The sequence below is a fragment of the Petromyzon marinus genome, chromosome 28 (genome assembly GCF_048934315.1).
Source record: "Petromyzon marinus isolate PM22_M1 ecotype Great Lakes invasive population chromosome 28, UKy_Petmar_22M1.pri1.0, whole genome shotgun sequence".
In the NCBI taxonomy this organism is placed as follows: Eukaryota; Metazoa; Chordata; class Hyperoartia; order Petromyzontiformes; family Petromyzontidae; genus Petromyzon; species Petromyzon marinus.
In genome coordinates this window covers 10645669-10671480 of record NC_133694.1, presented here as the reverse complement: position 1 = coordinate 10671480, position 25812 = coordinate 10645669, and the positions used below count along the sequence as shown (strand labels likewise).

Here is a 25812-nt window from a genome sequence, read left to right as displayed (position 1 = left end):
AATAGTGTTGTTGACAATGGAGAAGTTGCTGCTGCTGTTGAGACAGATTCAGTGCTCGAAGTTGTCGATTCTGAGGTAATGGTGGATGGAGAAATAGTTGTAGTGTCTGAAATAGGTGTTGTTGAAGACAACGGTGATGTTGGTGATATGAATGATGTTGTTGACAATGGAGATTTTGATGCTGTTGAAATCGTTTCAGTACTTGAAGTTGTAGCTTCTGAGGTAATGGTGGATGTAGAAATAGTTGTAGTGTCTGAAATAGGTGTGGTGGAAGAAAACGTTGCAGTCGGAGATGTGAATGGTGTTGTTGACAATGGAGACGTTGTTGCTACTGTTGAGACAGAGTCAGTGCTTGAAGTTGTCGATTCTGAGGTAATGGTGGATGGAGAAATAGTTGTAGCGTCTGAAATAGGTGTTGTCGAAGACAACAGTGATGTTGGTGATGTGAATGATGTTGTTGACAATGGAGATGTTGCGGCTGTTGAAATCGTTTCAATACTTGAAGTTGTTGCTTCTGAGGTAACGGTGGATGTGGAAATCGTTGCAGTGTCTGCCGTAGGTGTTGTAGAAGAAAACGGCGCTGTTGGTGATGTTATTGATGTTGTAGAAAATGGAGATGTCGCTCCTGATGTTGCCACCGTTAGTATACTGGAAGTTGTTGCAGTCGCTGATGTAAATAGTGTTGTTGACAATGGAGACGTTGTTGCTGTTGTGACAGATTCAGTGCTCGAAGTTGTCACTTCTGAGGTAATGGTGGATGGAGAAATAGTTGTTGTGTCTGAAATAGGTGTTGTGGAATAAAACGTTGCAGTCGGAGATGTGAACGGTGTTGTTGACAATGGAGACGTTGTTGCTGCTGTTGAGACAGATTCAGTGCTTGAAGTTGTCGATTCTGAGGTAATGGGAGATGGAGAAATTGTTGTAGTGTGTGAAATAGCTGTTGTCGAAGACAACAGTGATGTTGGTGATGTGAATGATAATGGAGATGTTGCGGCTGTTGAAATCGTTTCAGTTGTTGCTTCTGAGGTAATGGTGGATGTGGAAATCGTTGCAGTGTCTGCCGTAGGTGTTGTTGAAGAAAACGGCGCTGTTGGTGATGTTATTGATGTTGTCGACAATGGAGATGTCGCTCCTGATGTTGCCACCGTTAGTATACTGGAAGTTGTTGCAGTCGCTGATGTAAATGGTGTTGTTGACAATGGAGAAGTTGCTGCTGCTGTTGAGACAGATTCAGTGCTCGAAGTTGTCGCTTCTGAGGTAATGGTGGATGGAGAAATAGTTGTTGTGTCTGAAATAGGTGTGGTGTAATGAAACGTTGTAGTAGGAGATGTGAACGGTGTTGTTGACAATGGAGAAGTTGTTGCTGCTGTTGAGACAGATTCAGTGCTTGCAGTTGTCGATTCTGAGGTAATGGTGGATGGAGAAATAGTTGTAGTGTCTGAAATATCTGTTGTCAAAGACAACAGTGATGTTGGTGATGTGAATAATGTTGTTGACAATGGAGATGTTGTGGCTGTTGAAATTGTTTCAGTACTTGAAGTTGTTGCTTCTGAGGTAACGGTGGATGTGGAAATTGTTGCGGTGTCTGCCGTAGGTCTTGGTGAAGAAAACGGCGCTGTTGGTGATGCGATTGATGTTGTCGACAATGGAGATGTCGCTCCTGATGTTGCCACCGTTAGTATACTGGAAGTTATTGCAGTCGCTGATGTAAATGGTGTTGTTGACGATGGAGAAGTTGCTGCTGCTGTTGAGACAGATTCAGTGCTCGAAGTTGTCACTTCTGACGTAATGGTGGATGGAGAAATAGTTGTTGTGTCTGAAATAGGTGTTGTGGAAGAAAACGTTGCAATCGGAGATGTGAACGGTGTTGTTGACAATGGAGACGTTGTTGCTGCTGTTGAGACAGATTCAGTGCTCGAAGTTGTTGATTCTGAGGTAATGGTGGTTGGAGAAATAGTTGTAGTGTCTGAAATAGGTGTGGTGGAAGAAAACGTTGCAGTCGGAGATGTGAATGGTGTGGTTGACAATGGAGACGTTGTTGCTGCTGTTGAGACAGATTCAGTGCTCGAAGTTGTCGATTCTGAGGTAATGGTGGATGGAGAAATAGTTGTAGTGTCTGAAATAGCTGTTGTCGAAGACAACGGTGATGTTCGTGATGTGAATGATGTTGTTGACAATGGAGAAGTTGCACCTGATGTTGACATCGTTTCTATATTGGAAGTTCTTGCAGTCGCTGATGTAAATGGTGTTGATGGCAATGGAGAAGTTGCTGCTGCTGTTGAAACAGATTCAGTGCTTGAAGTTGTCGATTCTGAGGTAAAGTTGGATGGAGAAATAGTTGTAGTGTCTGAAATAGTTGTTGTTGAAGACAATGGTGATGATGGTGATATGACTGATGTTGTTGACAATGGAGATGTTGCGGCTGTTGAAATCGTTTCAGTACTTGAAGTTGTTGCTTCTGAGGTTACGGTGGATGTAGAAATCGTTGCAGTGTCTGCCGTAGGTGTTGTCGAAGAAAACGGCGCTGTTGGTGATGTTATTGATGATGTCGACAATGGAGATGTCGCTCCTGATGTTGCCACCGTTAGGATACTGGAAGTTGTTGCAGTCGCTGATGTAAATGGTGTTGTTGACAATGGAGAAGTTGCTGCTGCTGTTGAGACAGATTCAGTGCTCGAAGTTGTCACTTCTGAGGTAATGGTGGATGGAGAAATAGTTGTAGTGTCTGAAATAGGTGTTGTGGAAGAAAACGTTGCAATCGGAGATGTGAACGGTGTTGTTGACAATGGAGACGTTGCTGCTGTTGAGACAGATTCAGTGCTCGAAGTTGTTGATTCTGAGGTAATGGTGGTTGGAGAAATCGTTGTAGTGTCTGAAATAGCTGTTGTCGAAGACAACGGTGATGTTCGTGATGTGAATGATGTTGTTGACAATGGAGAAGTTGCACCTGATGTTGACATCGTTTCTATATTGGAAGTTCTTGCAGTCGCTGATGTAAATGGTGTTGATGGCAATGGAGAAGTTGCTGCTGCTGTTGAAACAGATTCAGTGCTTGAAGTTGTCGATTCTGAGGTAAAGTTGGATGGAGAAATAGTTGTAGTGTCTGAAATAGTTGTTGTTGAAGACAATGGTGATGATGGTGATATGAATGATGTTGTTGACAATGGAGATGTTGCGGCTGTTAAAATCGTTTCAGTACTTGAAGTTGTAGCTTCTGAGGTAATGGTGGATGGAGAAATAGTTGTAGTGTCTGAAATAGGTGTGGTGGAAGAAAACGTTGCAGTCGGAGATGTGAATGGTGTTGTTGACAATGGAGACGTTGTTGCTGTTGTTGAGACAGATTCAGTGCTCGAAGTTGTCGATTCTGAGGTAATTGTGGATGGTGAAACAGTTGTAGTGTCTGACATAGGTGTTGTGGAAGAAAACGTTGTAGTAGGAGATGTGAATGGTGTTGTTGACAATGGAGATGTCGCTCCTGATGTTGCCACCGTTAGTGTACTGGAAGTTGTGGCAGTCGCTGATGTAAATGGTGTTGTTGATAGTGGAGAAGTTGCTGCTGTTGAGACAGTTTCAGTGCTTGAAGTTGTCGATTCTGAGGTAATGGTGGATGGAGAAATAGTTGTAGTGTCTGAAATAGGTGTGGTGGAAGACAACAGTGATGTTGGTGATGTGAATGATATTGTTGACAATGGAGATGTTGCGGCTGTTGAAATCGTTTCAGTATTTGAAGTTGTTGCTTCTGAGGTACCGGTGGATGTGGAAATCGTTGCAGTGTCTGCCGTAGGTGTTGTCGAAGAAAACGGCGCTGTTGGTGATGTCATTGATGTTGTTGACAATGGAGAAGTTGCACCTGATGTTGACATCGTTTCTATATTGGAAGTTCTTGCAGTCGCTGATGTAAATGGTGTTGATGACATTTGAGAAGTTGCTGCTGCTGTTGAGACAGATTCAGTGCTCGAAGTTGTCGATTCTGAGGTAATGGTGGATGGAGAAATAATTGTAGTGTCTGAAATAGCTGTTGTCGAAGAAAACCGTGATGTTGGTGATGTGAATAATGTCGTTGACAATGGAGAAGTTGCACCTGATGTTGACATCGTTTCTATATTGGAAGTTCTTGCAGTCGCTGATGTAAATGGTGTTGATGACAATGGAGAAGTTGTTGCTGCTGTTGAGACAGATTCAGTGCTTGAAGTTGTCGATTCTGAGGTAATGGTGGATGGAGAAATAGTTGCAGTGTCTGCCGTAGGTGTTGTTGAAGACAACGGTGATGTTGGTGATATGAATGATGTTGTTGACAATGGAGATGTTGCTGCTGTTGAAATCGTTTCAGTACTTGAAGTTGTAGCTTCTGAGGTAATGGTGGATGGAGAAATAGTTGTAGTGTCTGAAATAGGTGTGGTGGAAGAAAACGTTGCAGTCGGAGATGTGAATGGTGTTGTTGACAATGGAGACGTTGTTGCTGTTGTTGAGACAGATTCAGTGCTCGAAGTTGTCGATTCTGAGATAATTGTGGATGGTGAAACAGTTGTAGTGTCTGACATAGGTGTTGTGGAAGAAAACGTTGTAGTAGGAGATGTGAATGGTGTTGTTGACAATGGAGATGTCGCTCCTGATGTTGCCACCGTTAGTGTACTGGAAGTTGTTGCAGTCGCTGATGTAAATGGTGTTGTTGATAGTGGAGAAGTTGCTGCTGTTGAGACAGTTTCAGTGCTTGAAGTTGTCGATTCTGAGGTAATGGTGGATGGAGAAATAGTTGTAGTGTCTGAAATAGGTGTGGTGGAAGAAAACGTTGTAGTCGGAGATGTGAATGATGTTGTTGACAATGGAGACGTTGTTGCTGTTGTTGAGACAAATTCAGTGCTCGAAGTTGTCGATTCTGAGGTAATTGTGGATGGTGAAACAGTTGTAGTGTCTGACATAGGTGTTGTAGAAGAAAACGTTGTAGTAGGAGATGTGAATGGTGTTGTTGACAATGGAGATGTCGCTCCTGATGTTGCCACCGTTAGTGTACTGGAAGTTGTTGCAGTCGCTGATGTAAATGGTGTTGTTGATAGTGGAGAAGTTGCTCCTGTTGAGACAGTTTCAGTGCTTGAAGTTGTCGATTCTGAGGTAATGGTGGATGGAGAAATAGTTGTAGTGTCTGAAATAGGTGTGGTGGAAGACAACAGTGATGTTGGTGATGTGAATGATGTTGTTGACAATGGAGATGTTGCGGCTGTTGAAATCGTTTCAGTATTTGAAGTTGTTGCTTCTGAGGTAACGGTGGATGTGGAAATCGTTGCAGTGTCTGCCGTAGGTGTTGTCGAAGAAAACGGCGCCGTTGGTGAAGTTATTGATGTTGTTGACAATGGAGATGTCACTCCTGATGTTGCCACCGTTAGTATACTGGAAGTTGTTGAAGTAGCTGATGTAAATAGTGTTGTTGACAATGGAGAAGTTGCTGCTGCTGTTGAGACAGATTCAGTGCTCGAAGTTGTCACTTCTGAGGTAATGGTGGATGGAGAAATAGTTGTAGTGTCTGAAATAGGTGTTGTGGAAGAAAACTTTGTAGTAGGAGATGTGAATGGTGTCGTTGACAATGTAGGCGTTGTTGCTGCTGTTGAAACAGATTCAGTGCTAGAAGTTGTCAATTCCGAGGTAATGGTGGATGGAGAAATAGTTGTAGTGTCTGAAATAGGTGTGATGGAAGAAAACTTTGTAGTAGGAGATCTGAATGGTGTCGTTGACAATGTAGGCGTTGTTGCTGCTGTTGAAACAGATTCAGTGCTAGAAGTTGTCAATTCTGAGGTAATGGTGGATGGAGAAATAGTTGTAGTGTCTGAAATAGGTGTGGTGGAAGAAAACGTTGTAGTAGGAGATGTGAATGGTGTCCTCGACAATGTAGGCGTTGTTGCTGCTGTTGAGACAGATTCAGTACTCGAAGTTGTTGATTCTGAGGTAATGGTGGATGGAGAAATAGTTGTAGTGTCTGAAATAGGTATTGTGGAAGAATACGTTATAGTCGGAGATGTGAATGGTGTCGTTGACAATGTAGGCGTTGTTGCTGCTGTTGAGACAGATTCAGTACTCGAAGTTGTCACTTCTGAGGTAATGGTGGATGGAGAAATAGTTGTAGTGTCTGAAATAGGTGTTGTGGAAGAAAACGTTGTAGTAGGAGAGGTGAATGGTGTCGTTGACAATGGAGACGTTGTTGCCGCTGTTGAGACAGATCCAGTGCTCGAAGTTGTTGATTCTGATATAATGGTGGATGGAGAAAGAGTTGTAGTGTCTGAAATAGCGGTTGTCGAAGACAACGGTGATGTTGGTGATGTGAATGATGTTGTTGACAATGGAGATTTTGCGGCTGTTGAAATCGTTTCAGTAATTGAAGTTGTTGCTTCTGAGGTAACGGTCGATGTAGAAATCATTGCAGTGTCTGCCGTAGGTGTTGTCGAAGAAAACGGCGCTGTTGGTGATGTTATTGATGTTGTCGACAATGGAGATGTCGCTCCGAATGTTGCCACCGTTAGTATACTGGAAGTTGTTGCAGTCGCTGATGTAAATGGTGTTTTTGACAATGGAGAAGTTGCTGCTGCTGTTGAAACAGATTCAGTGCTAGAAGTTGTCAATTCTGAGGTAATGGTGGATGGAGAAATAGTTGTAGTGTCTGAAATAGGTGTGGTGGAAGAAAACGTTGTAGTAGGAGATGTGAATGGTGTCCTCGACAATGTAGGCGTTGTTGCTGCTGTTGAGACAGATTCAGTACTCGAAGTTGTTGATTCTGAGGTAATGGTGGATGGAGAAATAGTTGTAGTGTCTGAAATAGGTGTTGTGGAAGAATACGTTGTAGTCGGAGATGTGAATGGTGTCGTTGACAATGTAGGCGTTGTTGCTGCTGTTGAGACAGATTCAGTACTCGAAGTTGTCACTACTGAGGTAATGGTGGATGGAGAAATAGTTGTAGTGTCTGAAATAGGTGTTGTGGAAGAAAACGTTGTAGTAGGAGAGGTGAATGGTGTCGTTGACAATGGAGACGTTGTTGCCGCTGTTGAGACAGATCCAGTGCTCGAAGTTGTTGATTCTGATATAATGGTGGATGGAGAAAGAGTTGTAGTGTCTGAAATAGCGGTTGTCGAAGACAACGGTGATGTTGGTGATGTGAATGATGTTGTTGACAATGGAGATTTTGCGGCTGTTGAAATCGTTTCAGTAATTGAAGTTGTTGCTTCTGAGGTAACGGTCGATGTAGAAATCATTGCAGTGTCTGCCGTAGGTGTTGTCGAAGAAAACGGCGCTGTTGGTGATGTTATTGATGTTGTCGACAATGGAGATGTCGCTCCGAATGTTGCCACCGTTAGTATACTGGAAGTTGTTGCAGTCGCTGATGTAAATGGTGTTTTTGACAATGGAGAAGTTGCTGCTGCTGTTGAAACAGATTCAGTGCTGGAAGTTGTCGATTCTGAGGTAATGGTGGATGGAGAAATAGTTGTAGTGTCTGAAATAGGTGTGGTGGAAGAAAACGTTGTAGTAGGAGATGTGAATGGTGTCCTCGACAATGTAGGCGTTGTTGCTGCTGTTGAGACAGATTCAGTACTTGAAGTTGTTGATTCTGAGGTAATGGTGGATGGAGAAATAGTTGTAGTGTCTGAAATAGGTGTTGTGGAAGAATACGTTGTAGTCGGAGATGTGAATGGTGTCGTTGACAATGTAGGCGTTGTTGCTGCTGTTGAGACAGATTCAGTACTCGAAGTTGTCACTTCTGAGGTAATGTTGGATGGAGAAATAGCTGTAGTGTCTGAAATAGGTGTTGTGGAAGAAAACGTTGTAGTAGGAGAGGTGAATGGTGTCGTTGACAATGGAGACGTTGCCGCTGTTGAGACAGATCCAGTGCTCGAAGTTGTTGATTCTGATGTAATGGTGGATGGAGAAAGAGTTGTAGTGTCTGAAATAGCAGTTGTCGAAGACAACGGTGATGTTGGTGATGTGAATGATGTTGTTGACAATGGAGATTTTGCGGCTGTTGAAATCGTTTCAGTAATTGAAGTTGTTGCTTCTGAGGTAACGGTGGATGTAGAAATCATTGCAGTGTCTGCCGTAGGTGTTGTCGAAGAAAACGGCGCTGTTGGTGATGTTATTGATGTTGTCGACAATGGAGATGTCGCTCCGAATGTTGCCACCGTTAGTATACTGGAAGTTGTTGCAGTCGCTGATGTAAATGGTGTTTTTGACAATGGAGAAGTTGCTGCTGCTGTTGAGACAGATTCAGTGCTGGAAGTTGTCGATTCTGAGGTAATGGTCGATGGAGAAATAGTTGTAGTGTCTGAAATAGGTGTTGTAGAAGAAAACGTTGTAGTAGGAGATGTGAATGGTGTCGTTGACAATGGAGACGTTGCTGCTGCTGTTGAGACAGATTCAGTGCTAGAAGTTGTCAATTCTGAGGTAATGGTGGATGGAGAAATAGTTGTAGTGTCTGAAATAGGTGTTGTGGAAGAAAACTTCGTAGTAGGAGAGGTGAATGGTGTCGTTGACAATGTAGGCGTTGTTGCTGCTGTTGAGGCAGATTCAGTGCTTGAAGTTGTCAATTCTGAGGTAATGGTGGATGGAGAAATAGTTGTAGTGTCTGAAATAGGTGTGATGGAAGAAAACTTTGTAGTAGGAGATGTGAATGGTGTCGTTGACAATGTAGGCGTTGTTGCTGCTGTTGAAACAGATTCAGTGCTAGAAGTTATCAATTCTGAGGTAATGGTGGATGGAGAAATAGTTGTAGTGTCTGAAATAGGTGTGGTGGAAGAAAACGTTGTAGTAGGAGATGTGAATGGTGTCCTCGACAATGTAGGCGTTGTTGCTGCTGTTGAGACAGATTCAGTACTCGAAGTTGTTGATTCTGAGGTAATGGTGGATGGAGAAATAGTTGTAGTGTCTGAAATAGGTGTTGTGGAAGAATACGTTGTAGTCGGAGATGTGAATGGTGTCGTTGACAATGTAGGCGTTGTTGCTGCTGTTGAGACAGATTCAGTACTCGAAGTTGTCACTTCTGAGGTAATGGTGGATGGAGAAATAGTTGTAGTGTCTGAAATAGGTGTTGTGGAAGAAAACGTTGTAGTAGGAGAGGTGAATGATGTCGTTGACAATGGAGACGTTGTTGCCGCTGTTGAGACAGATCCAGTGCTCGAAGTTGTTGATTCTGATATAATGGTGGATGGAGAAAGAGTTGTAGTGTCTGAAATAGCGGTTGTCGAAGACAACGGTGATGTTGGTGATGTGAATGATGTTGTTGACAATGGAGATTTTGCGGCTGTTGAAATCGTTTCAGTAATTGAAGTTCTTGCTTCTGAGGTAACGGTCGATGTAGAAATCATTGCAGTGTCTGTCGTAGGTGTTGTCGAAGAAAACGGCGCTGTTGGTGATGTTATTGATGTTGTCGACAATGGAGATGTCGCTCCGAATGTTGCCACCGTTAGTATACTGGAAGTTGTTGCAGTCGCTGATGTAAATGGTGTTTTTGATAATGGAGAAGTTGCTGCTGCTGTTGAGACAGATTCAGTGCTGGAAGTTGTCGATTCTGAGGTAATCGTGGATGGAGAAATAGTTGTAGTGTCTGAAATAGGTGTGGTGGAAGAAAATGTTGTAGTAGGAGATGTGAATGGTGTCCTCGACAATGTAGGCGTTGTTGCTGCTGTTGAGACAGATTCAGTACTCGAAGTTGTTGATTCTGAGGTAATGGTGGATGGAGAAATAGTTGTAGTGTCTGAAATAGGTGTTGTGGAAGAATACGTTGTAGTCGGAGATGTGAATGGTGTCGTTGACAATGTAGGCGTTGTTGCTGCTGTTGAGACAGATTCAGTACTCGAAGTTGTCACTTCTGTGGTAATGGTGGATGGAGAAATAGTTGTAGTGTCTGAAATAGGTGTTGTGGAAGAAAACGTTGTAGTAGGAGAGGTGAATGGTGTCGTTGACAATGTAGACGTTGTTGCCGCTGTTGAGACAGATCCAGTGCTCGAAGTTGTTGATTCTGATGTAATGGTGGATGGAGAAAGAGTTGTAGTGTCTGAAATAGCGGTTGTCGAAGACAACGGTGATGTTGGTGATGTGAATGATGTTGTTGACAATGGAGATTTTGCGGCTGTTGAAATCGTTTCAGTAATTGAAGTTGTTGCTTCTGAGGTAACGGTGGATGTAGAAATCATTGCAGTGTCTGCCGTAGGTGTTGTCGAAGAAAACGGCGCTGTTGGTGATGTTATTGATGTTGTCGACAATGGAGATGTCGCTCCGAATGTTGCCACCGTTAGTATACTGGAAGTTGTTGCAGTCGCTGATGTAAATGGTGTTTTTGACAATGGAGAAGTTGCTGCTGCTGTTGAGACAGATTCAGTGCTAGATGTTGTCAATTCTGAGGTAATTGTGGATGGGGAAATAGTTGAAGTATCTGATGTAGGTGTTGTGGAGGAAAACGTTGTAGTCGGGGATGCGAACAGTGTTTTTGACAAAGGAAAAGTTGTTGCTGCTGTTGAGACAGCTTCAGTGCTCGAAGTTGTTGATGTTGAGGTAATGGTGGATGGAGAAATAGTTGTAGTGTCTGAAATAGGTGTTGTGGAAGAATACGTTGTAGTCGGAGATGTGAATGGTGTCGTTGACAATGTAGGCGTTGTTGCTGCTGTTGAGACAGATTCAGTACTCGAAGTTGTCACTTCTGAGGTAATGGTGGATGGAGAAATAGTTGTAGTGTCTGAAATAGGTGTTGTGGAAGAAAACGTTGTAGTAGGAGAGGTGAATGGTGTCGTTGACAATGGAGACGCTGTTGCCGCTGTTGAGACAGATCCAGTGCTCGAAGTTGTTGATTCTGATGTAATGGTGGATGGAGAAAGAGTTGTAGTGTCTGAAATAGCGGTTGTCGAAGACAACAGTGATGTTGGTGATGTGAATGATGTTGTTGACAATGGAGATTTTGCGGCTGTTGAAATCGTTTCAGTAATTGAAGTTGTTGCTTCTGAGGTAACGGTGGATGTAGAAATCATTGCAGTGTCTGCCGTAGGTGTTGTCGAAGAAAACGGCGCTGTTGGTGATGTTATTGATGTTGTCGACAATGGAGATGTCGCTCCGAATGTTGCCACCGTTAGTATACTGGTAGTTGTTGCAGTCGCTGATGTAAATGGTGTTTTTGACAATGGAGAAGTTGCTGCTGCTGTTGAGACAGATTCAGTGCTGGAAGTTGTCGATTCTGAGGTAATGGTGGATGGAGAAATAGTTGTAGTGTCTGAAATAGGTGTTGTAGAAGAAAACGTTGTAGTAGGAGATGTGAATGGTGTCGTTGACAATGGAGACGTTGCTGCTGCTGTTGAGACAGATTCAGTGCTAGAAGTTGTCAATTCTGAGGTAATGGTGGATGGAGAAATAGTTGTAGTGTCTGAAATAGGTGTGGTGGAAGAAAACCTTGTAGTAGCAGATGTGAATGGTGTCGTTGACAATGTAGGCGTTGTTGCTGCTGTTGAGACAGATTCAGTGCTCGAAGTTGTCGCTTCTGAGGTAATGGTGGATGAATAAATAGTGGAAGTGTCTGACGTAGGTGTTGTCGTAGAGAACGTTGTAGTCGCAGATGTGAATGGTGTTTTTGACAATGTAAAAGTTTCTGCTGCTGTTGAGCCAGATTCAGTATTTGAAGTTGTTAATTCAGAGGTAATGGTGGATGTGGAAACAGTTGTAGTGTCTTTTGTAAGTGTTGTTGAAAATAACGTTCCTGTATGTGATAGTAGAGTTGTTGTTGACAATTTACTTGGTGCTCTCGTTGTTGACACAGATTCCGTGCTTGGAGTAGACAATGGCGAAACATTTTCTGTAGATGACTGGAATATTGATGTTGAAAAGCTATCGCTTCCTTTTGTTGTATATGCAGTTATGTTTGTTTTGAGTAATGAGGCAGGACTTGATTCACTTATTGAAGTTGTTGATGTAATGGTACATGTAGTATCCATACAAGCAGCTGTTGTGGATGCCATCGTTCCTGTTGATAATTATAACATTAACAGAAGGTTATGTAAAACAAATTGTTGAGTATATTGCTTTTATTATGATTGGAATGTTTTTTTATAACATGCTAATAATCACTTATTACGATATTTTACTCATAGCAGATAAACAATAATAAACAAATATAAATTCAAGCCCTTTATCAATCTCATGAAGGCATCTCCATGCTATGTCAGTTCGTCGTGTGGGTTGTCTTACCATACTTCACATTACTTGTCAGTGGAGCTTTGGAAGGGGGGAATCGGGGTTGGACCTCGCTTTTGATGCTAGCCATAGTTGGAAATGTGATTCAGGTGGCTACGTTCATAGTGTGGTGCAATGATTATTGTGCCACTGCTCGACCAATAAAGCTGCAATTGCATTCACATTTTCAAACGCAGAGCCTTATGTTATAACGCATTCTAACATTTGATAGTATGCAATTCAGACAGTTGAATTGACTGAAAAATTAAATAAATGAAAACGGTATTAATTGAGTTTTCTTTTTTTAAACGTTGTACCTAAATTTGCCTCTCTGTATCTCAGTTTGTCTCTCTTTTTCAATTTTTTTCTGTAGATCCATCTCTGTGTATGTATTTGCAACACGCAAAGAGATGCAGTTGAAGTGATTAAATACATCTCTTTCTCTCTACTGTACAATAAATGTTGCACCCTCTTCGGCATTGATGAGCTTATATAAACATTTCAACAGGTTCAAACTGGGTGTTTTTAATACGTTGACTGCACATGTACTTTCTGAGATTGTTTTAACCAACTGAATCGTTGTTGGCTCAAAATATATTTGGTTAACCCGAATCATACCCGAAAATCAATAGATTATGCTTGCAAAACGCCACACAATAGTTTTTCATTGGTCTTACCCTATTTCTTAGCAGTAACGTATACTTTATTTTCCTGAGAAAGGATACTCTTAGAATACTATGAGATGGTATCCATCCTTAGGTGTAGCTACTAGAAATAGATAGCAAGTTTCAGTTTCATTTATTTGGTATAGCCCTGTGAGCCATTCGGCTCTTGAATCGGGTGCAACCGCAACAAAGAAAAAACAAAAACATGAACAAGAAAACATCTTAAAGTGACTATGTGACTTTGTGCAAACAGAAAATCAAAGAAAAGACAGCAAAATATTGCAGAAAAAGCACCGTACACCAACGCTGTGTGCAAAAAATCCCAGTGAGATGCAAGTCAAACAATAACAACCATAAGATAATTTAGATAAAAGTTATCAGGCTAACTCTGTACTACAACAAACAAACATGGCTAAACCAAAACGTTTTCAAAATAACCACAATAAAGCTATAAAAACAATGTAACAGTGATCATAGGAACTGTGATTTAACTTTAACAATTAACGATATACATAACATGTACGACCAAACTTCGCAGCCATAGCTGGCTGCATGAGTCACTCCATAACAGCAGGAGTATCAGTAGCAGTATCAACAATTTTCAATACACCTTTAAAGATCAGCACACTATAATCAAAACTCAAGATCATACTTTGCAGCGGTCATCCGGAACGATACATTTGATTTCAGGCCATTCTGAATAGCAGTGGCAGCTAGGGGTGTACAACTCCTCTAGAGCAGTTTTGAGTGAAGATCTCACAGGTAGTGATCCAAGTTGCAGTTTATTGGCGATAGCATTCCAGACCCTGGGGGCATCAATAGAAAATGCCCATCCTCCAGTATTTGTACGGCAATAAGGAATGTGAAGCTGGTAAATGAGCGAAGACCTTAGGTCACATTTGTTCTTCGAAACAGTAATGAGATCCAGCAGGCAGTCTGCTGATTTTTTCGTAAGTACATTGTAAATTAATAAGATCTGATGCACAAGCCGTCGATCATTAAGATAAGTTAAGTTTGACCCAATGTAGATATTGCAGTGGTGGGTCCTATATGGGCAGTTCAATGCAAATCTTAAGGCCGAGTAAAGTACTGGGGGCTGCTTTATATACGAGTCAGTACGGTACTTTTTATCAATTCCAAGCGGAACATAGGGGGGAAGCAGTGCTTGTGTCGATACAGAAAACCAATTTTTTATTTTGTGTTTTTACCAATATAATCAATGTGATCTTGAAAATTCAGTTTTGAATCAAAGATGACCCCAAGATACTTATAGATCTTGACTTGCTCTATTTGATGATTATTTAAGGAATATAATTGGGGAAAAATAACTTCCTGCTTTAGTCGTGGTGAGAAGCATAGCACCTTGGTTTTGGAGGTACAGTATTCAGGACTAGTTTAAAAGCAACTAGCTGATGTTGTAGTTTGTTGAAATCACCCTGGAGCTTAGCAATCACGTCATCCGGAGAGCGGCCAGCAGTAATCAGTATCGTGTCATAAGCAAACAGATTTACCCTGGAATGATCCAGGTCAGTGCCCAAGTCATTGACATAAAGAGAGAACAAGAGGGGGCCGAGGATGGAACCCTGTGGAACCCCTTTTTGTTATCTTAACACTGTTTGACCAACCATCTGTGAAGGCAGTTTGGGTGCGAGAAGAGAGGTAAATTTTTTAAACAATTCTACTGCGTGTTTGGAGAAACGGAGGCAACTTAGTTTACTAAGCGGGGTGTTGTGGTCCACTGTATCAAAGGCTTTGAACAAGTCAAAAAAAAGACTGGAGCAGTACTGCTTATTATCAAGGCTACTGTAAATGTGATTTAGAGAGTCTAACGCAGCAGATGTGGTGCTGTATTTTTTTAGGAACCCATATTGGTTTTGATGTAATAGATTGTTGTCGGACAGGAAACTGCTCATTTGGTAGTTTAATATTTTTTTTTAAATGTTTATCAACGGGGAAAAATTGAGATAGGTCGGTAGTTATTTGGATCATCTTTAGGGCCCCCTTTGTGAAGTGGACGAACATAGGAATTTTCCATTTCCATTCTTTGATGGACAGGTTGAAAATATGGGCTATAGGTTTGTATATTAGGTGACCAACAGTTAGCAGAGCAAAGACGGGAATACTATCCGCTCCGGTAGAGGAGGACCCTTTGAGGTAGGACAGTTGTTTCAGAACATTACTTTTGTGGATAGGCTGGAAACTAAATTCTTTAATGTTTGGACATGGGTGTAGGAAATTGCATGAGCAGGGGTGACTCCCAATACATTATCAAAAAGGTCACCAGCTTCAGAAAAATGAAGGTTAAAATTGTCGACTATTTTTTGGGGATCTGAAAAATAGTCCCCATTTCAGTTAAGCGCAACGGGCAGACTCCCTTCAACTCGGAGTCGAGTTGAAAGGAGCTAAGAGTGGGGGGCTCATGGGGTGTCCGAATTCGAGTTGGAAGGTGAGGGTGGGGGGCTCGTGGGGTGTCAGAGTCGCGTTGGAGGGAGCTGAGGGTGGGGGGCTCATGGGAATGGGGTGTCAGTCGAGTTGTATGGAGCCGAGGGTGGGAGGCTCCTGGGGTGTCAGAGTCGCGTTGAAAGGAGCTGAGGGTGGGGGGCTCCTGGGGTGACAGTCGCGTTGGAGGGAACTGAGGGTGGAGGCTCCTGGGGTGTTAGAGTCAAGTTGGAGGGGGCTGAGGGTGGGGGGCTTATGGGATGTCAGAGTCTCGTTGGAAGGATCTGATGGTGGGGGGCTCCTGGGGTGTCATAGACAAGTTGGAGGGAGCTGAGGATGGGAGGCTCATGGGTTGTCAAAGCCCACGTGATAACTTTATTTGATTGCCTTTGTCGGATGGAGCGTTTAACGCAAAAAATATGGACTTACATCTACACGATTAGCATGGTTGGCTACATTTGACGCGAAAGACGTTCAACATACACAAATACGCACGAAATTAACCAATTCTGATAGCCTCTATCAACAATCAATTTCAGTACAATTTCGCAAATAATGAAAAGCCTGCATTTGTTATAAATAATCAAAATGTATATATAGTCATAGATAGTGGCAACACATACAAGTCAATAAGAGAATAATTAATCTAAAACCGTAAAGTGCATCATAGAATAAAAAGAGAGGTATGATAAAACAGTGACAATCCTCAGCTAAATTTTTCATACTCTAAAATATGGAAAACAATTATTAAACAGATGAGAATATAGATCATAGATCACCACACAAAAACGGTTGAAGATAAACGTTGGCAGCGTGAAGGCATAAAAAATGATAGTGATTATTATTCAATCACAATCGTATACTCTATTTATACTGCTCGGTGGATTCATGATGTATGATAAGTAAAAAATGTTGTGGAGGAATATTTATGTAGATCTCGATGGCAATATATACACAATGTAAAAAAAAACATAAATAGGAGGGTGTTTCAGATATATGTTTTGAATAAGCCCTTCGGTACGGTTTACAATGGAATGGAATAACTACAGACATCACTTTATCAAAGAAGCAGGACCAGCTACTGAAACTAAATTTGCTGACCTAGTTACACTCTCATCGTGGCTATTCATAGTCAGATTATATACAAGAGGCAAAAAGGCCAAATAAAACAAGCTCGCTAAGGAATTGAAGATATCTGATGGCTCTCTGATGGAGGGTATTGCCTTTTCCAAAAAAATGATATTAAGTGTGGTATTGTTCATTTTGAATGTCATAGCTCCTTGTATACATACAGTGAGGGAAAAAAAGTATTTGATTTTGTACGTTTGCCCACTGACGAAGAAATGATCAGTCTATAATTTTAATGGTAGGTTTATTTGAACATTGAGAGACAATAACAACAAAAATCCGGAAAACCGCATGTCAAAACTTGTATACATTGATTTACATTTTAATGAGGGAAATAAGTATTTGACGCCTCTGCAAAACATGACTTAGAACTTGGTGGCAAAACCCTTGTTGGCAATCACAGAGATCAGACGTTTCTTGTAGTTGACCACCAGGTTTGCACACATCTCAGGAGGGATTTTGTCCCATTCCTCTTTGCAAATCTTCTCCAAGTCATTAAGGTTTCGAGGCTGACGTTTGGCAACTCGAACCTTCAGCTCCCTCCACAGAGTTTCTATGGGATTAAGGTCTGGAGACTGGCTAGGCCACTCCAGGACCTTAATGTGCTTCTTCTTGAGTCACTCCTTTGTTGCCTTGGCCGTGTGTTTTGGGTCATTGTCATGCTGGAATACCCATCCACGACCCATTTTCAATGCCCTGGCTGAGGGAAGGAGGTTTTCACCCAAGATTTGACGGTACATGGCCCCGTATATCGTCCCTTTGATGCGGTGAAGTTGTCCTGTCCCCTTAGCAGAAAAACACCTCCAAAGCATGTTTCCACCTCCATGTTTGACGGTGGGGATGGTGTACTTGGGGTCATAGGCAGCATTCCTCCTCCAAACACGGCGAGTTGAGTTGATGCCAAAGAGCTCCATTTTGGTCTCATCTGACCACAACACTTTCACCCAGTTGTCCTCTGAATCATTCAGATGTTCATTGGCAAACTTCAGACGGGCATGTATTTGTGCTTTCTTGAGCGAGGGGACCTTGCGGGCGCTGCAGGATTTCAGTCCTTCATGGCGTAGTGTGTTACCAATTGTTTTCTTGGTGACTATGGTCCCAGCTGCCTTGAGATCATTGACAAGATCCTCCCGTGTAGTTTTGGGCTGATTCCTCACCGTTCTCATGATCATTGCAACTCCACGAGGTGAGATCTTGCATGGAGCCCCAGGCCAAGGGAGATTGACAGTTCTTTTGTGTTACTTCCATTTGCGAATAATCGCACCAACTGTTGTCACCTTCTCACCAAGCTTCTTGGCAATGGTCTTGTAGCCCATTACAGCCTTGTGTAGGTCTACAATCTTGTCTCTGACATCCTTGGAGAGCTCTTTGGTCTTGGCCATGGTGGAGAGTTTGGAATCTGATTGATTGATTGATTGCTTCTGTGGACAGGTGTCTTTTATACAGGTAACAAGTTGAGATTAGGAGCACTTCCTTTAAGAGTGTGCTCTTAATCTCAGCTCGTTACCTGTATAAAAGACACCTGGGAGCCAGAAATCTTTCTGATTGAGAGGGGGTCAAATACGTATTTCCCTCATTAAAATGCAAATCAATTTTTGACATGCGTTTTTCTGGATTTTGTTGTTGTTATTCTATCTCTCACTGTTCAAATAAACCTACCATTAAAATTATAGACTGATCATTGCTTTGTCAGTGGGCAAACGTACAAAATCAGCAGGGGATCAAATACTTTTTTCCCTCACTGTATATGCATTCCCTGTGTACCGAAAATCGAAAAAACCAGATGACAAAGCCAAACAGTACCAGAATGGGAAGCGTGAAGCAGAATACTAGAGGCTTTGATCAGATAAATGTGATAAGAATGGTCTTGTCAAGCCGTAGTGTATTTTGCTTCCCAGGAATTAACCCAACTCATGTAGCAGAGGGGGAAGACGTTAATGGCAGGCCAAAGAGGAAATTACCCTTGCTTGGGCAAAGAGTGACCCAGAGACATTTCTGAGATATAAGTTTACGGATGGGGTCTGGTATCAGCATCTCCAAAGAGCAGGGTAGAACAGGACGCGAAATGGAGAACCCATGGCAAAATACAATAAACTCGCTGACAACCCGAGGGCAAATTTAAGAATGTCCCATGCTGTTTCAACGACTGTCTGAGAATTAACAAATACTGGTGTCTGGAAAGTTGAAATGCTCAAAATGACAACCACCGCATATGAATAATCTACATGGTAATCTAATTATATTGTTTCATGACAATACAGCACAGAGTCAGGAGCTTTTGAATATGACTCGTTGCATGCTTTATTAACACCCACTTATCCATACATAATTGCCGTGAGGTTTGGGTTAAGCATATGAAACTTGATAATGAATTTTGGAAGTTATATTGAAGTATTGAACCTAAGGATCATTCAGAATAAGATACATAATACTAATCGTGCCAATTGTCCACGACCAAAAATAATATGTATAACCAGAGCCGTGCCCGACCACCTTTGTCTTCCCAGTCGCTATCTTTACATTCCGCACCAGGTATGCAAATTAAGGCTGAGTCGACATGGGGGGGGGGGACCAGAAACAGTTCAGATAACCGCCACCATGTTGATTGTGAATGGGAATCAAACTCCGCAAACCAGGCTCAATAGGATAGGGGACACATAGAGACATGAACACCCAGAGAGGAAGGAAGGCTGTTCCGGACTTTAAAACATGTGCTACAGACACCGACACACACCGCATATAGGGGCTTACTTTTATGAGTCGACAAACATCACTAGGGGCAAGTGGGTCTGCGTTCACACAAGTCTTGGCATGACCTCCGGGTGAAGGGAGTATGATAGGGTTTATGACATCAGGTGCCAAAATGTCTGCGGAGCCAGCCACAGGGATGAACTAAAGCTTAACGGATGGATATACCACATGTGCAAAGGTGGAATGAGCTTTTGGACTTTGACACTGTCAAGGACTTAATTAATAATCTTGTGTTTCGATCATTGATGCTTTTCTTACCATTTCATACGTATATTATGCTTAGATGCATGCTGTTGTTGTTAGGCGTTAGCCTGGTGTTCAGTTATCAATGCATAATCTTGTGTTTCGATCACTGGTGCTTTTTATAAAGGTTTAGTATGGATTTCTGAGTACTTATATTTGCACAGGTTCTGTTGTTGCAATTCTAATAAGTGTTTTTAGATATTAGAGTAAGTTGATATTAAAGTTGCTTAGATTGAGAAGGGTCCGAGTGCTTCTTCCAAAACTCATGCATCATTTATCTCAATTGCGAGAACTGTATCCTGCGGTGATCTCTGAATTCTGAGACCTGACATAATTATACTACACATAAATGATAAGCGAGAATTTGTAAATTATGAAGCGAGAATCATGGATATTATCACTATTGATAATGCATACCCCTAGACAACGAGAGAGACAATAATAATTCGTGATACCGTTATGCATAATCGCTCCGAATCATATGTATACATATTATTTATTTTATTTATTTTGAATCGCAATGATCATACACTTAATTACATTAACATTTGAAAAAATGTAACACAGTCCATAATTTTCACAATTTAATAATTTGAATTTTTTTTACTATATACAAGAAGGGACACAACTGAAAGCACATCAGCATACAGTGAGGGAAAAAAGTATTTGATCCCCTGCTGATTTTTTTATGTTTGCCCACTGACAAAGAAATTATCAGTCTATAATTTTAATGGTAGGTTTATTTGAACCGTGAGAGACAATAACAACAAAAAAATCCAGAAAAACTAATGTCACTAATGTTATAAATTGATTTGCATTTTAATGAGGGAAATAAGTATTTGACCCCTCTGGCAAAACCCTTGTTGGCAATCACAGAGGTCAGACGTTTCTTGTAGTTGGCCACCAGGTTTGCACACATCTCAGGAGGGATTTTGTCCCACTCCTCTTTGCAGATCTTCTCCAAGTCATTAAGGTTTCGAGGCTGACGTTTGGCAACTCGAACCTTCAGCTCCCTCCACAGATTTTCTATGGGATTAAGGTCTGGAGACTGGCTAGGCCACTCCAGGACCTTAATGTGCTTCTTCTTGAGCCACTCCTTTGTTGCCTTGGCCGTGTGTTTTGGGTCATTGTCATGCTGGAATACCCATCCACGACCCATTTTAAATGCCCTGCCTGAGGGAAGGAGGTTCTCACCCAAGATTTGACGGTACATGGCCCCGTCCATCATCCCTTTGATGCGGTGAAGTTGTCCTGTCCCCTTAGCAGAAAAACACCCCCAAAACATGTTTCCACCGCCATGTTTGACGGTGGGGATGGTGTTCTTGGGGTCATAGGCAGCATTCCTCCTCCTTCAAACACAGTGAGTTGAGTTGATGCCAATGAGCTCCATTTTGGTCTCATATGACCACAACACTTTCACCCAGTTGTCCTCTGAATCATTCAGATGTTCATTGGCAAACTTCAGACGGGCATGTATATGTGCTTTCTTGAGCAGGGGGACCTTGCGGGCGCTGCAGGATTTCAGTCCTTCACGGTGTAGTGTGGTACCAATTGTTTTCTTGGTGACTATGGTCCCAGCTGCCTTGAGATCATTCACAAGATCCTCCCGTGTAGTTCTGGGCCGATTCCTCACCGTTCTCATGATCATTGCAACTCCACGAGGTGAGATCTTGCATGGAGCCCCAGGCCGAGGGAGGTTGACAGTTCTTTGTATTTCTTCCATTTGCGAATAATCGCACCAACTGTTGTCACCTTCTCACCAAGCTGCTTGGCAATGATCTTTTAGCCCATTCCAGCCTTATGTAGGTCTCCAATATGGTCCCTGAGATCCTTGGAGAGCTCTTTGGTCTTGGCCATGGTGGAAAGTTTGGAATCTGATTGATTGATTGCTTCTGTGGACAGGTGTCTTTTATACAGGTAACAAGCTGAGATTAGGAGCACTCCCCTTAAGAGTGTGCTCCTAATCTCAGCTTGTTACCTGTATAAAAGACACCTGGGAGCCAGAAATCTTTCTTATTGAGAGGGGGTCAAATACTTATTTCCCTCATTAAAATGCAAATGAATTTATAACATTTTTGACATGCGTTTTTCTGGATGTTTTTGTTGTTATTCTGTCTCTCAATGTTCAAATAAATCTACCATTAAAATTAGAGACTGATCATTTCTTGGTCAGTGGGCAAACGTACAAAATCAGCAGGGGATCAAATTATTTTTTCCCTCACTGTATGTTTACATAGGATCAAAATTACGAAATAATGAGGCACGGGGTAGCAGGTTAGAAGCACTTTTGCCTGGGAATTCTCAGGAAGAGCTAGAGTCTGTCGCCAGGGAAAGGGAGGTCTGGACCGCCCTACTCAACACGCTGCCGCCACAACCCTCATCAGGACAAGTGGACTGAGAAACGAATAAACAAACACCCACAATATTATTCACGTCGATCTCTGGACCGTGAACTTATGCAACAAACTGCAAACACACTACCACAGGGCCATATCTCTGCCATATATAATGGTAGCTCATAACAAAAGTTTTTTGGGTTATATTGCATCAATATAAATGTGTCGTTCACCCACCACCACCCAACATAGCCAATAAGTAAGGCTCGTCGCGTAAACAAAACATGCAAATTCGTTACTTGTTCAGCAAACCGGTGTGTTGGAGAGTAGACCCCACAAATCTATAATTGTATATTATGAAATCAATATTTTACCCCACTGCATGCAATCTGCTAATTGATTGATTGTGGTGTACTCATTTTTACTGCTGGGTAGACAGAGGTGGAGGGATTTAAGAAACGAATTGGCACGTCTTGTATACGTGACAAAGCTCACTAATCGGCTGTTTCAGGTGATGGGAGGGTGAACGATACGATATATTCACGCGATCTAACAAAAAAGTGTTTTTTATGGATATTGGTCGTGAAAGCTTACGTGTTATAATGGTAGCTGTTGATCAGTGGTGCAAAGGGTTGAGATCGAAACGTGATATTTTTAAAATTATTTTTCTATCTACGTGGCTTTACCAAAAGACCCATAGAATATGTATTCCTGCAGTCACGAAAGCTTCAAGTCAAGATTTGCTTCTAACCTGCTATCCCGCGCCTCGTTATTTCGTCACTTTGATACTATGTAAGCATATGCTGATGTGTTTTCAGTTGTTTCCCTTGTATATATTGTGGTTATTAAATCACCCTGCCATGGTCGACCCAGCAGTATAAATGGGTGGTATCGTTATGTCGCGTGTGCTGGTTCTTCCATACGTCTGGCCAGTATGGAAGAACAGGTCAAATACCTTCTTTCGGAGTTTTTGTTTAGAGCTCCCTGTAACACAGAGCTACACCTTCACCTACTACTGTAAGGCTAATAATAACTATTAATATTGACCGTTTCACTTAAATATACAAACGCATGTGTGCACAACCACGATTGCTGAAATGTCTAACACACGTGTATTTCTCCAGATCGAATGTTAATTAACAACGAGCTGATTTTCATCCATAATGTACATGTTTTGTTTAATTAATTCTTATAATTTAAGGTTTAACATTGCTTACTCATATACATAAACACTGCATTATTATCATTTATGTCCATGTACAGCCCATGAGTCAATCCACTGATAGATTCGGGCCTCTCTCCACGTCGTGTGGGTCGTTATCTAAAAATATCTTTACACTACACCAGCATAGATGTAGGAGCATAGAGGTACAACACAACAATGTTTATTTCTGCAACTGCACTCGACTACCCACCACAATGCAGCCTCGCAGCCCCTTTTTTGATAACCTGTTGGTGCATAGATGGTCAACCCATCCATTCACTAGCTATGCCCATCAAACCTACTTTACTTCAGAGATCTGATAAGCTCCGGCACATTGTGGTATCATTTGGCCACAGGCATTATTGTTAATAGATCGTACTGGAATGACAATGCGTACATGTAAAACATGCTTTGAAACATTCAGTCTCTATTCATTAATATTCAGTCTCTATTCATTAATATTGAATGCCTACAATCGTACACATTGTAAAATGCGGTACTAAGCTTACTTTCATTTGAAAAACAATGTTTATGCGCAATTAATTAAACCATCCTATCGTTGTCATCAAATTTAAAGTTACACTATTTGAATACCTACAAGGAATAATTATGGTTTAGATTTTTAGTCCAGTGTTTACACATATGAAACATTCAATTGTATATGGGTTTTTTTTTATCACACACAATAGGCTAGGCAATAGACTGGGCAATTCATCCAACTTTTGAGATGCAAATGAAAAGTCGAAAGAGTGCGCAAAGTACTTACCGGCATAAAACATGAGTAACCAAGTGAAGAACATCTTCGTTTTATTCGTCTTTAATTTTAACATGGACCACTCTTCTTAGCACAAATATTTTCTTTTTCCTTGACATAAATACTTAACCAAAGAGTGTAAATACCGTATTAATCACGAAGGGCATTACAGAACAGCACGTAAACGATCACCAGAAAGAAGTGTCCTCAAGTCTGCAGGTGCTTCGGAGGTAGCGTCCACGCAATGTTTACAAAACTGTCACGGGGCTGTATATATTGGTGACAGCCCAGGTATACTTTACACCGTGAATAGCCGAGACGCACCTTGCTAGTAACTATGGATATTTGCCAACTCTGTTAGTTAAATACCCACCTGTATGGGCTGGGGGAGGAGTTTTATAATTACTGAACTATTTTGGTTCCCTTAATGCGTCTTACCTGTTATGTCAATATTAGAGATGCTTTATGTATAATGTCAAGAAATATACTTACTTTATTTATTGGTTGCTGTACAATAGTACCACATATAAACCCATGCAACACACCTGCTTAATGCTGCATTGAGTAGTACCACTCTACTTAAAGCCGATACAATTTTCGTTCTCACCAAAAGGGGAAGAAATATTTGCTTCCTTCAGATGGCTTGAGGGAAATAAATCTGGTTAAAAAGTTTTCAGAAAATGTAAAACAAATGCTGTTTAATCAGGGGCGGAGCCAGGGGGGGGGGGTGATAGGGGTGACATTCTGCGTTTAAGTGTACGACACTCGGTCTGGCGGACTCCGTGCAACTGCATTGTCAGAGTGTGTCGCCAACCGATGGCGTCAGTTCAACAGCCTGACTCTCTAATCATTCTTGAAATAAAAATTTGTTGAATGTCACCCCGGGCTGAAAATCCTGTCTCCGCCCCTGTGTTTAATCATTCAATTTGTTTCAGGCCGCAGCATTATCTTTTATATAGAGAGAGACCAGCAACCATGCATGTCCTTTGGACATTACCGTCCGTTCCAGCCAGCCAGTACAAGTATTTTTTTAACTGATATAGAACACTGTCTCTCTTCACCTTTCACTTGCCTTCTCTCTCCTGTATATCCCAACTCATATCCATGTCTTGCCTTCTATTCCCTCTTACACCTCTGCCTCCCGCTACTGTGGGGAATTACGTTTTGATATTATCTGTGTTTAAATAGCATACATATTCATTATTTTGTCTTGTAAGTTTCTGGGTGCCCAACACAGGGATGAGCCAGAGTGGGTCAGTGACCACCATATGTGAGTCAGTAACCACCAGATAAACAACTCATTTTTGCCTGGTTACCAATGCAAATTAATGTACTCACACTTCTGGGTAACTCCTTTTATCTGGAAAAAAAATACAGCTGAAGAAAACCTATGTTCTTGACATTTTATAGTGGGGATAACAAAAAAATGGTCACATTCAACAATACAAAACCCCAATGTTAATATAATGTAAGGCTGGCAATTCTTATATTAAACAGTGATAATATAATTCTTTGCCATAGTAAAACCATTTATTGCTAGACACAACCATCTCATCTGACCCGTCATGCAATAACTATGCAGCGTTACTAATTTGGCTATGGAGACATCAAAGAAGCTTGACTTTATTTCCCATACCAAAGTCTTCCTCTTTAACTCTGAACAAGTGTTACGAGTACTCCACAAAGATCCAGAACTTACTGATTCACTCCAGTCAATCACCGGCAATGCCTTGTGTCTGTATCCCACTTTTATCGTTACCAACCGTGGTTACTATGCCCATGAACTTAACTAATTGATTCCTCCACCCACGTTGAGGACTAGTTTTGCCAGACTGTTTCATCTACTTTATACTGTGTTCAACCACCACACTGTAGATTAAAACAATTGTTTCTGTCCTATTACTGCTCGAGGTTAGAAATCTCCTTCCGTTCGTCTTTTTCCAAAAATGATTATAACCTTGTTAATTTTTTGTAAAAAAACAAAGCCTCCGTATCGATTATCTATTACATGTGTCATGGTGCTGTTTGTTTTTAGCCGTTGGATGGTTTGGGACTTTGGGGCCGTGTTCAGCAACCGTGATCGTTTTCTTTTGAAGCCAAGATGAT

General features: G+C 41.6%; 1 protein-coding gene across 1 annotated transcript; it reads right to left on the bottom strand.

Moving 5' to 3' along the window:
- Positions 1–1527: 1527 nt before the first annotated feature.
- LOC142929271 (uncharacterized) lies at positions 1528–24596 on the bottom strand. The gene is made up of 3 exons (XM_076070178.1): positions 23719–24596; positions 5428–11977; positions 1528–1660 (listed from the first exon to the last, which is right to left on the bottom strand). Exons 1-3 carry the CDS (start codon positions 23780–23782, stop codon positions 1528–1530), a joined length of 6747 nt encoding a protein of 2248 aa, XP_075926293.1. The 5' UTR covers positions 23783–24596.
- Between the last annotated feature and the right edge of the window lie 1216 nt (positions 24597–25812).